Source organism: Argopecten irradians, chromosome 11 (genome assembly GCF_041381155.1).
Source record: "Argopecten irradians isolate NY chromosome 11, Ai_NY, whole genome shotgun sequence".
NCBI lineage: Eukaryota > Metazoa > Mollusca > Bivalvia > Pectinida > Pectinidae > Argopecten > Argopecten irradians.
The window spans coordinates 21,121,374-21,132,508 of record NC_091144.1 but is presented as its reverse complement, the minus strand read 5'-3'; the positions used below and the strand labels follow the sequence as shown (position 1 = coordinate 21,132,508).

Below are 11,135 nucleotides of genomic sequence, written 5' to 3'. Positions count from 1 at the left end.
CCATTATGTGAACTAGTGTCTAAGCAGGTACAAAGACCGATTAACCTGAATTTGTAAAAGCATATAGTAGACCTCGTCGTGTAAATGGCGATTGTACATATCATACAAATATGGTATATATAGGAAGGCATTTCAATCATTAAAAATATTCCTTTTATATACCACAAAAGTTTTGAAAAGCATCGTACTGAATACTCTTGGCTAGCGAATTGGGGTGACATTATAACATTGAATGGGTGCAATGGTATCAATTGGAAAGCATAAATGCAGCATTTGTGTGATATAATTTACATCCGTACATTTGTATGACAATGTCAAAAAAGATTCGATATGTATGTTTTGTAAAGTAGAATCCATTCTTCAAGCGCCTCTTTTACCTGCTATAGACACTGGTAAACATAACGGTACGATTATTTGGTGACAGAAATATATTCCGAATTCTGCACAAGCTAAACAACAATTTGCAAGTCAACAGTTATACCATAAGTAAGTCATGACGCTTTCGCACTTTTTATCATCTTAGTTGTGTTCAACTATACACATAAGAAGTGATGTATAAGCATACAAACTATCACTATTTAAACAGGGCTAATATCCTAATACAACGTTTATAATTTAGTGTGTAACGAATTTACACATAAATAGCATTCATTTTGGTCATTGTTCACTTCTTGCAAACAATTGTCTGACGTTGAATGCCATATATATCCATCGGTCCTAGATCTAAACGAAAATCATAATACGAGAGGAATAAACGAAAAGTCAAGTAAATATGTTAAATCGTCTATCATTTACATACTCTTTATTCAAGGGGAGATAATGTCGTGCGTGGAAACAACAACTTATTAGTGAAACATTTATTGTTGTTTATTGGACTAGCATCAGCTGGTGATTTACAACCATAAGTGCACAAATACATTAATAACAAACACAGCGAGGTTTATAACTCAATGGACAAACAATTATAAAAATGATTTTTTAAATGGACTTCCGTTCTAAATGACAGCGTGGACGTTCGTTCTAAATGACAGTGTGGATCTCGCCCACACTGTCATTTATTCCATGTTCCATTAATATAGCACTATACAAAGGGCAAGATACCATATTTAAAGTGAACAGTCGGGCAAGGATGGCTAAAGTTGGTAAAAATGGTGTGAATGTATCCAGTATTATTTCTTATGAAATAGAAAAATAAAATCTCTCGTCAAAATCTGTCTCCGTACGAAAAAAATATTAAAGTATGGAATTCTAAAACGTCCCCCGGCTGACTATGTCCGTGGTTACGTTTACACGCAGCCTCGCTTTCAATGCTTTCAACTTTTCTGTACTTTAATGGTCAAACTGGGAAACTAAGCAGAACTTGACCGTCCTATTAATATGTGAGAACTTTTGGAAGGCCAATGAACTCATTTAGACTGGTTTTCTTTGCCCGACTATTCACTTTAAAGGAGACACAACACAAATATTTTGTCTCGGCCTCCCAAAACTTTGAATACAGGGAGGCCATTCTGAAATGAACCTGCCTGAATAGGTTAAGTCTAGTCAACCAAATAACCAAACGTCCATCTCGTTCTAAGGTTTGAACATCGAGCGAGTAAGGGCAGATCACATTGGTATCTTAGATAATTAATTAGGTTATGACAAATAAAATAATAACTGAATTTCTTATCTAAACAACTTTTCTGCCACGTTAGTTAATAAATAGTGAGGTTTTCGTTGTTATACAACATATACCGATGTGTTTTCATTGAACAAAACAGTTAATCGTTATTATCTGTTTACGTATTACGAATTCAACAGTAATTGTAATAAATGACCACATTTTGCATCACAAGATATAAAACATCTTTAGCTTCTGATACGCTACGGAACACAATAATAATATCAATATATTATACATGTGCTGTACATGAAGCTGTAGATATGAGTAAAAAATACGATGTATATGTAATGGTTTAAGACGAAAGTGGCGTATTCTTTAAAAAGTTGTTTGATGAAGAATTAAAGCAAAAGGTCATTGAGGTTACAGAAATGCTGGTATATGGATTATTGAAAGAAGAAAGTTGCATGTTGAACGGTAAGCAATAGTAAACGAGATAGAACTTTACACTTTCTCTATAAACAGTAACGGTTATTTTACAAAAACAATAGGTAGTCTGGCGAAAATTACTTAAATACGAAGTTTAAACATTAAAAGACACCATCATAGATTAATTCCTCTTTTTATCGTAATGAATGGTACTTAAAATGAACGTGTTATTGAGATGAGAAACTATACAACCATAGCGATACAAGTTTCAATACATATAACAGCAGTACCCAGAATCTTAATCTTACCAGAGCCAGGTGTTACCCTCTAACCACACACAGAAAGGAAAAATTGGAAATCCGACATTTCCTCGCCATGATGTAACCATTCCCAAATCTGTTGGTTTTCGTTTAAACTTAAATATTTGGATTGGAATGGCTCTGGAATAGTTTTCTTTGGCGTTTTAGTTCTCTTTAGGTCCTCGTATGATTTATAGTTCTCCGCCGTGAGTACTACTCGCGGTTGTTTGTTAACAGTAGCCGCAATACTATCCCTATACGTCACTGTCCCTCTCCGGGGTCGTAATACTGAACTTTTACGTCGCTGGTAGTTCATTGCATCCTGCGAATCCGCCTCAGATTCACCATCTGTTTGAACACTTTGTAGAATCACTTTGACCTCCTCACGTAATTTTGCAGCTTCTGGATGTTCTTCCTTTTTCATTGGAAGAAACAAACTTGAACGTGTCCTCATTTTGTCGGGATCTATCCCCGACTGGCGACCACCCCGAGCCGGAGCCGAACGCACATACAGTCGCTTAGCTTTCTCCGAATCAGAATTCAGTTTTATCGGGATGGAATCGAAATGCTTTTTTGACCACTTTGTGTTGACTGTATTTGTATCAAAATGAACTTGAGCACTGAGTTTAACTTTGTTATCATCATAGCCATTGTCATCATTAGCGTACGGTTCCTGGAACATCGCCCGCAGGTCTGTACGGTATCGATTATTTATAGAGTTCTTCCCCTTGTCCACAGGAAGTAAATAGCTTATCCCTCTACTGACCTTTTGACGCGTTATTGCGTCCTTTAATCGCGGAAGGGGAGGTAAATCTGGCCATTCATACTCTAACAGTTCGACATGATAGTCTTCATCTTCCTCCTCGACGTCATTCGACGTCTCGTGTGAAATAACGCCTTGTGACGTTCCGCGTGAGTATGGCCTGGAGGACGCAGCACGTGAGGGATTGCTAGACCTGTTATAGCTAGGACTTGTTTTAGGTCGACCTTCAATCGTATGTAGTTCGTAACCCGGCATTTTGATATCAATCACATGTTCACCCAAGACACGCGCGGACCTTCATTGGACGTCGATATTCTGAAAGAGAAAAACAACAATAAGTTTTTAAATAAATGTAAAAAGTGTATAAAGATGTCTTGCTGTCATGTAGTCCTCTTGTGGGAATATATATAAAGTATTACGCCATTTATTTTGGTCTTTTTCGTCAATCTCTCGCAAACTTCAATTCCCAAAAAAACCCAATAAACTATAGATACCTATCCACAAAAAATACATCTGATGAATTCAGCACAGAGTGGGCGTTGCTCTGTAGATTCCCTGGTAACTTTAAAACAATAATGCTGGGTCCGTACTGGGATTCAAGACGTTTGGTTATGATATAGATAAATCCACGAAACACGATGCCAGTGTATACAGTGTATGAGGGATCGCCTAGCTAGTGTCTAAAGAGCTACACTGGAAGGACGTTAGTGTAAAAGATTTTAGCGACAAGCCTCTAATATAAGTCATTCTGTCAACACACAAAGTATAGGCCATTCTCCCGAGTTTAAATACCGCTCGGATGGTAATTGAATTTCACCGATTTAGGATTTTTATTTGAGAAGAACCCATGCGGTTAATTTGTAATGTATTAACGTTTGATGGTATCAAATAGCCGAATAAATCTTGATCGATCAAGGACGATGTCAAATGAATTATATATGGACACAATACAGGTGTACACCCAAGCTATATACCTATTATACCTATATGCAATGATATTTAAAATCTGCTATTCATCTATTGAATATGATATTTATAAGTTATACGGGGCGATAATCCCTCGACATTACCGCTTTAATATGCGATATTGTCATATACATATGTATGTAAGGAGTTATGAGTAGATACGAGTGTTTTTATCAAGGTAATAAGATAATGAATACCGCTACTATGTGTGTATTCATTGAAATTCTAACTATAAACCATTGTAAAACATTTTAAATCGCCACAAAATATTCTTTATGTTACGAATGTACAAAAGCCATTCGTTAATAGATTTTGAAAAATATTATTCATGATGTAAGTGACCCTAACAATTCTGTGCGAAAAAAGTGTCGAACTTAAAGAGACTAAAAAGGTTCATATTTGTTAAAAGAAAATACTTTAAAGATTTGAAAGCTGTCGGTCCACTTATATCTCAAAATATTGGTTTAGACTCCTGAGGTTGTGAGTCGAAAAGTTGATAGCTCGGTACTAATCAATACTCCATCTTAGGACCCAGTGTCGACAGTATGAGTGCAAAAAACAACGCTAAATGGCAATGATAAACGTTTTAAGTTATGTAATAAAGAAATCGTGTTAAACTTATTATTTTTTGGTATTTTCTGTATGATTATTACATTGATTATTACATTATTACTTTTGAATTCATTTCTATCCATTATACTAATAAATGTTGTGGATAAGATTTATTAAAACTATGCTTGGCTTCCCTTTGTTACGAATTGTTATTTTTAAAAAGAAAATTATTTTTCAAATCCAAAGTAAGAACTATAAACTTGCTAAATGTTTTCTTTCTTAAATATTCTAGATTTCACGAGAAAGTCTGAAGTGTCTTTATAGCAATTTACCTCTTGAAAAAATCACGCATTTTAACATACCACATCGTATTTAGGGATATATGTTCTATAGAATGAAATGATTGGCAAATTGAAAATAGGAAATTGCATATTTGAAAGCGAAGATGTAGCATATTTAAGTCTTTTCCTAGTTGTGAAAATGATTTTGAGGGCTGGCTGTGACGGCATTGCGAAGTGGAAGAATAATGACGGCGGCGTTAGCATTAAGGTTTTGCCTCTAGTTTCAGACAGAGTAATAAATCAAAAATGTAACATAGATAAAAAGATCGTGTTGAGTATTTAAGGTAGTTTTACTGTACAAAACAATTGGGTTTTTTCTTTCTTCTTTTATCGCACCTTTTAAACTTAAAAAAAGCTATTTTGAAAAAATAGATTAGTTTCAAGCAACGCAGAGCTATCCAAATTGAGTCTATATCATTTTGTGACAAATGCATTGAATTCTTACAATGCCGATTTTTTCGACAAATGGGAAATATGCGACATGTAAAATTGTGTCTTGCATTTATATATTTTTTCACGTTCGTTGCCATCTATAACGCTTTTTTTAAAGCTCGTGCTATCCTAAATGGTGTATGGTAACTTTAAACTCGGTTGATAGCTTGATAATTACCTATTTCAACTCCAAAGTGTACCTGGCCCTACCAATATACACCGTAAGGCTTCACAATGTAGGCACACGGAATAATAAAAAAAAATCACTGTCGATTCCTATGTAAGCTATCATGTTCCCAATGTTTAAAGTTTGGGTTACCGAAACACGATCAGTCAACATTAGACGACTACTTCAAGCGTGTTTTCAAGTAAGTGAGAAGTAATGCTCAAGTGGACTTGTACTTAACGTTGAGAGTTAGATTGAGGAATACTGCTAGGTCGATATGAAGTTATCAGTGTGCCTTTATATAGTAACAGACATGTTTCCATCATATCAAAACCAAAACATGTATTGAATGTATTCACTGTATTTATTTCATTATCTTCATTTAATACATTCTCGGATTTTAATCGTTTAATCGCTTGAATTTTCTTTTCTATACATATTAGGCTTTTCGTTTGAATTTCAGCTTCCATGACTCGCATACAAAAATTCATTGACGAGTCAAAGAACTATCAAACGTCTAATGATTAAATCGAATTACAAATATAAAATTTACTGATATACTTTTTATATTATCCAACAATTTCTTCATATTATCAAATAACATTAAAAGTGCATTCTTGAAAATAAAACATGACGCCGATTGCAGGGCCCAGTTTCACGAACATTTCTGAATTTTAAGGAATTCCTTAATATAAAAGTCTCCATAGGAAAGTATTACAGCTGTTAACAAAAAGTCTAAAGTTAAGGAGACTTCCTTAACATCTGTAATGCTTTCCTATTAGGAAATGTTTTTCCTATTAGAAAATTTGAAGTTAGGAAATTCCTTAAAGTAAAATTGAATGTTTACGAAACTGGGCCCAGACTGATTGTCTGTGTGACCATTTCTTCCTTTTCCATATTTTTCTCATACTCCTATTGCATTTTCTAAAAATAAGTTACAAATACTATTTGAAACTTCCAATATGAAATTATAAACACTGATGGCATCATTACCAGTCAATTTCCACTTCACTAAAAGGCCATGTAAACAACGTTTTAATTACAGTGAGAGATCAGCCGATACAGAATCAGCCATCAGTCGGTGGTTTATGGATTAGTGTAGCGTTACCCGTACAAGTCGATAATCCTCAATAGGTATAGGGGCTGTACGATTGTTTGGGGTAATCATGTTGATAAAGACTTTAACACAAAATCGAAAACGGTAGTCAGATTAAAGGATTACGGTTATAGAATATTGACCAGTTAATTGTTTTGTCATTTGTACCATATCCGGAGCGTTTGCTGGCCACTTATAGTGTTGTGTATATTACAGCTAAGCAAACTTGGATAACGCTAATTTTCTCTTACTAGAGACCGAGTCACTGATGCAAATACCTTAGAGAGTTTTCACTTTCACAAAACCTCATTCAACAAAAGCTGCAGTTTCTCAGAAATTGGATTTTTGTAATAAAATTAAACTAACGTTGTCATTCAAAAATCGACGACATGACAATCAATAAAATAACTTCTTCACAAGATTAAATAATAAATAAAAAAACATTCCACCTGAGGATTCAATATTCTCATGACAATGAAAAATCATGATTGACATCATCGCACAGCTGATAAAAAAATAAACAAACGACACCATGTCATCTCATAATTGTAGAAATTGTTAACAGTAGAATTAACTACAACATCACCCACAAAACTGACAAATCCCAATGGAACCACCACCATCGCCTAACACACTTCAAACCTTAGTTTTATACTGGGACCCAACCAGTAGTCGTGACAGAAACAGTAGTTGTGGTTGTGTGCATATTCTACTGTGTGTCTAGATTTCTGACTGTCTGGAGCTGCAGACGAATGCTTCATGATGGTATTGTTTTGTTTATGTGGAAATAATATGTTTTATGAAATGCAAACAATTATTTTCCCCCAAATCGCGACTGTTGTTCCTTCATGACTACTGGTAGGGTCCCAGTACATAGTTACATCTTGACTAAAGCAACTTTTAGAACGTTTGGAGTCACCAGACTATAATAGTAACAAATACAGAAAGAAACAGTGATTGACGAGAAGACAAAAACGACATCAATATACAGTTGTAAAACTTGATTACTATTAAACTAACTTTGAATATTGAATTTTAGGGGTTGGGGTTATTTATATGGGTTCACAAAACAGGCCTTTTGTTGCATAGGTTACAAGAAAATGAATAAACAATAATTGATAATTAAACAACTATAAATACTCGTATAAGAAGGTATACCATTTAGTTTGTCAAGGAGACAATTCAGACAGATGAACAACATAATGTAATGTTTGTCATAAAAACTCACATAACGGAGAGAACAAAACCATTTTGTGTTGTCAGAGTAACACTGTAGGAAATGAACAATAGTATTTAATGTTCGTACACAAAAAATATCATAGAGGAAAGAACTACCCCCTTGGTGTTGTCGGGCAAGCATACTCACAATATATGTTTACCTACTTATATTTTAAGTACATGAAAAAACAATTTAACCATGGTGATAGTTTCCCTAAATGACACTAGTTTGTGTTATCAACGTTACAAGATATTTGAACAACAATAGATTGTGCTTCGACTCATATTTCATACTTACAAAGCTTGAAGTCCAACACTAATTGGGATTAATATATTCAAACTAACATTTATGTTCTATAATTATTAAAGTCTACATAAGTCCACTAACATTATGGGTTTATACGCTGAGTAAATGAGCATTCTTCATGACACATATTTTATACTTACGTTACTAGAAGTCCATCTACATAAGACCATTAGGGATTATAAACTGAGTAAATGAAGTATCTTCATTACACATATTTCATACTTACGTTACTAGAACTCCATTAATTATGAGGTAAAAGAGTAGCCTCATTACACATGATAAACTTCCCGTCTTTAGAATACTCCAACACTAGTCTTGTTGACACGACTATGTTTTCAGTCAGAATACCGGAATCACAAGTCCGGAGACTATGTTACGTTAAAGTCTACACAAAGCTTTAGTTGATGATCCATGTCCCGTAGTGGATCAAATTTCTACAGTTATGTCGGTAAAGCACACAGTACATATACCTTTAAAACTTCAATACACAGTGAGTATATGCGTGTGTGTACAGGTTGCTATGCTTTCTAAACAGTCTTTAAAATGCCAAATTACCCTATAAATATTTATATTTAATTCAATTAAGTGTACCTGTAATTATATATTTTTATTTAAATGTCACGCTTATCTATTTACATAAATGTTTTGATAAATAAACAGAATCAATAAAAACCAGTGTTATCTACAAATGTGTACTATATGTATGTATGTATGTATGTGGTTAGTAATACATACCTTACGTCCGTGCCATGTAAGTCTGGGGCCTGCTTACTCCACTACGTCTAGGAACATTAAACCCATGCTACTCAGGCTAATCCGCTAATCGTCCGAGTGTTAACTATTGTATAACGCCACTCGTTAATCAGGATTTATTGGCCACCCCACTCGGCCTTTTTACTTTGACGATTGATAGTTAACTTAAAATCTATTTAAGTCATAGATTGTACTTTTACACTTTCGTAAATCATTGGCCTAGCTCGTGTTCCTTTCAGTCCGCCCTGTCGGATTGTTGTCTACTTTGCCATGGAGTTCTCTTCGAACAATTGACGAGAGACGCAAATGATATATATTAATTAGATAAGGAAAAATCAGATTTTACAATGAAAATTCCCTTAGTATGCTTCATATAACTTCCGAACAATTTAACAATACTAGAAATACTTAAAACACAGGAAAAACTCATTTGTACAAAGCGAATGACATCGATGAATCAATGAAGCATGGGTCGCTTACTATTTTAGAACACATTTTTATGAATCCACGTACTTACATAAGACCTATGAAAACCGCGGTTGTTTTGAATTGCTTCTCTGTTGAGTTTGTCTTAAGCTGTATAGTTGAAAACTTAGGGTTGATAGATCATTTGGTCAAAAATACGATATGCAACAAATATCCAAACCAAAGCCACAACTAATACTAGGGTGCAATACAGTTTTTCAAGAGAAAAGAATATGCATATCTTAGTTTTGCTTTATATGAAATCACTTTATCGTGTGCCAATTCCTAGGTGTTGTGGATGTCAAGAACAGCTTCCCTTATGACTCCCTGATATAGATAGGGTAGTAGTCTACGCTAACAGCGAGTATGTACAATCAGGTACCTCAGACTCATTGTGTAGCAGAGTAACAAAACACTATCTACCATATTCTTCGCTATTCTGTGTTGATTGTGTTCGTCGGTTGATGACTCCGTCCATGAGAATCTAGTATATGTGGAATGTTGCAGCAATTTATTATCTGTAAAACGATATTGTTACAGGTTATATCGTCTATAGTACAATGATCTAGCACCTTGAACACGTAATAAAGTTGATCTTTTGAAGATGACACACATTGCTATAACATTTTACAAAAAATTACAGAATCTGTGTTATCCTTTACAGACAATTGATAGATGGATTGAAGTAAGTATTTGTTATGTTAACATACATCAGTAAACTACGATATCAGCAATAAGGTTACTTCCGAAATTTCGAATTCTTTTGAAAACTTTCATCATTTTTTCTTACGTACTCAAAGTTTGAAAAATGTTCCTCGTGAAAATTGAACTAATGATTATATTGACTCAGTCCAACTGAATACAGTATTGTAGTCTTTTTTAAAAATCGAATCTGATTTAGTATGAAAAGGGAGGTTTTTTTGCTCATATAATAGGTCAATATCTCTTGGATCCGACATGTCTTCTATACGTATCACCATTCAATGTTAGCGGAATACCATTACTAGACGTACAAGTGGATACCATTAGAAGGGAAGGAACTCGTATAAAAAACAATGGTCCAAAATAATAATGCAAACTCTTCTCTCCATCTGTTCGAGTGTCAGGCTCAAAAGTGAGTGCATCTGATTCTTGGAGGTGGCGTCAGATTTATTGTTGATTACATGATAACTTCAGATTTTTTTTTTTTTTTTTTTTTATAAAACTACTTGTAACTTAATGGTGGCAGTGTTTGTTCGATTAATTAACGTCCTATTAACAGCCAGGGTAATGTAATGTATGCAGTGTGTAGCGTGTGTGAAGTGCAAGGTGCGTGTTTTGGGAGACTGCAGTATGTTCGTGTCTTCTTGAACAATGGAACTCTTGCCCGCTATATCACTTAAGCATGCGTGAAGTCACCAAGCAACACGCCCCATCCATTCACATTATACTGACAACGGACAAACCAGCGTCTTAATCCCTGTATGCTGAACGCTAAGCAGAAACAGAAACTATCACTTTTATAGACTTTGGTGTGTCTCGGCCAGGGAACAGAACTCAGAGCCTACCTCACAAGGGCGAGCACTCAACAAAAGGCCAAACGTGAGGCAGTGTCAAGGGAGACGTTAGAAAGGATGGTGGCAGCGTTAAGCAAGGGCAGACCTTAAAGGGTCCAGGGCAGCTTGCTACTGATGCTGGTAAGGAATTCCAGTGAGTGATTGTTCTTACTGTATTTACTGACTGTTTAGGACTATGTATCCAGAGACACT

At 34.9% G+C, this 11,135-nt stretch overlaps 1 protein-coding gene across 4 annotated transcripts; it reads right to left on the bottom strand.

The window, feature by feature from the left end:
• Positions 1 to 1,362: 1,362 nt before the first annotated feature.
• Positions 1,363 to 9,190, bottom strand: LOC138334993 (uncharacterized). Of its 4 annotated transcripts, none has more exons than XM_069283881.1 (2): positions 8,905 to 9,190; positions 1,363 to 3,406 (listed from the first exon to the last, which is right to left on the bottom strand). In XM_069283881.1, the coding sequence occupies exon 2, from the start codon at positions 3,344 to 3,346 to the stop codon at positions 2,357 to 2,359; it is 990 nt and encodes a 329-aa protein (XP_069139982.1). In that variant the 5' UTR covers positions 3,347 to 3,406; positions 8,905 to 9,190; the 3' UTR covers positions 1,363 to 2,356. The 4 variants fall into 4 exon arrangements, with proteins under 4 accessions (XP_069139982.1, XP_069139983.1, XP_069139981.1 ...); XM_069283882.1 differs by lacking the exon at positions 8,905 to 9,190 and adding an exon at positions 8,310 to 8,649; XM_069283880.1 differs by lacking the exon at positions 8,905 to 9,190 and adding an exon at positions 3,586 to 4,031.
• Positions 9,191 to 11,135: the final 1,945 nt, after the last annotated feature.

Bases quoted from the DNA above. Each gene is read 5' to 3' on its own strand.
- LOC138334993 (XM_069283881.1), bottom strand. From the start codon at position 3,346: ATGCCGGGTTACGAACTACATACGATTGAAGGTCGACCTAAAACAAGT.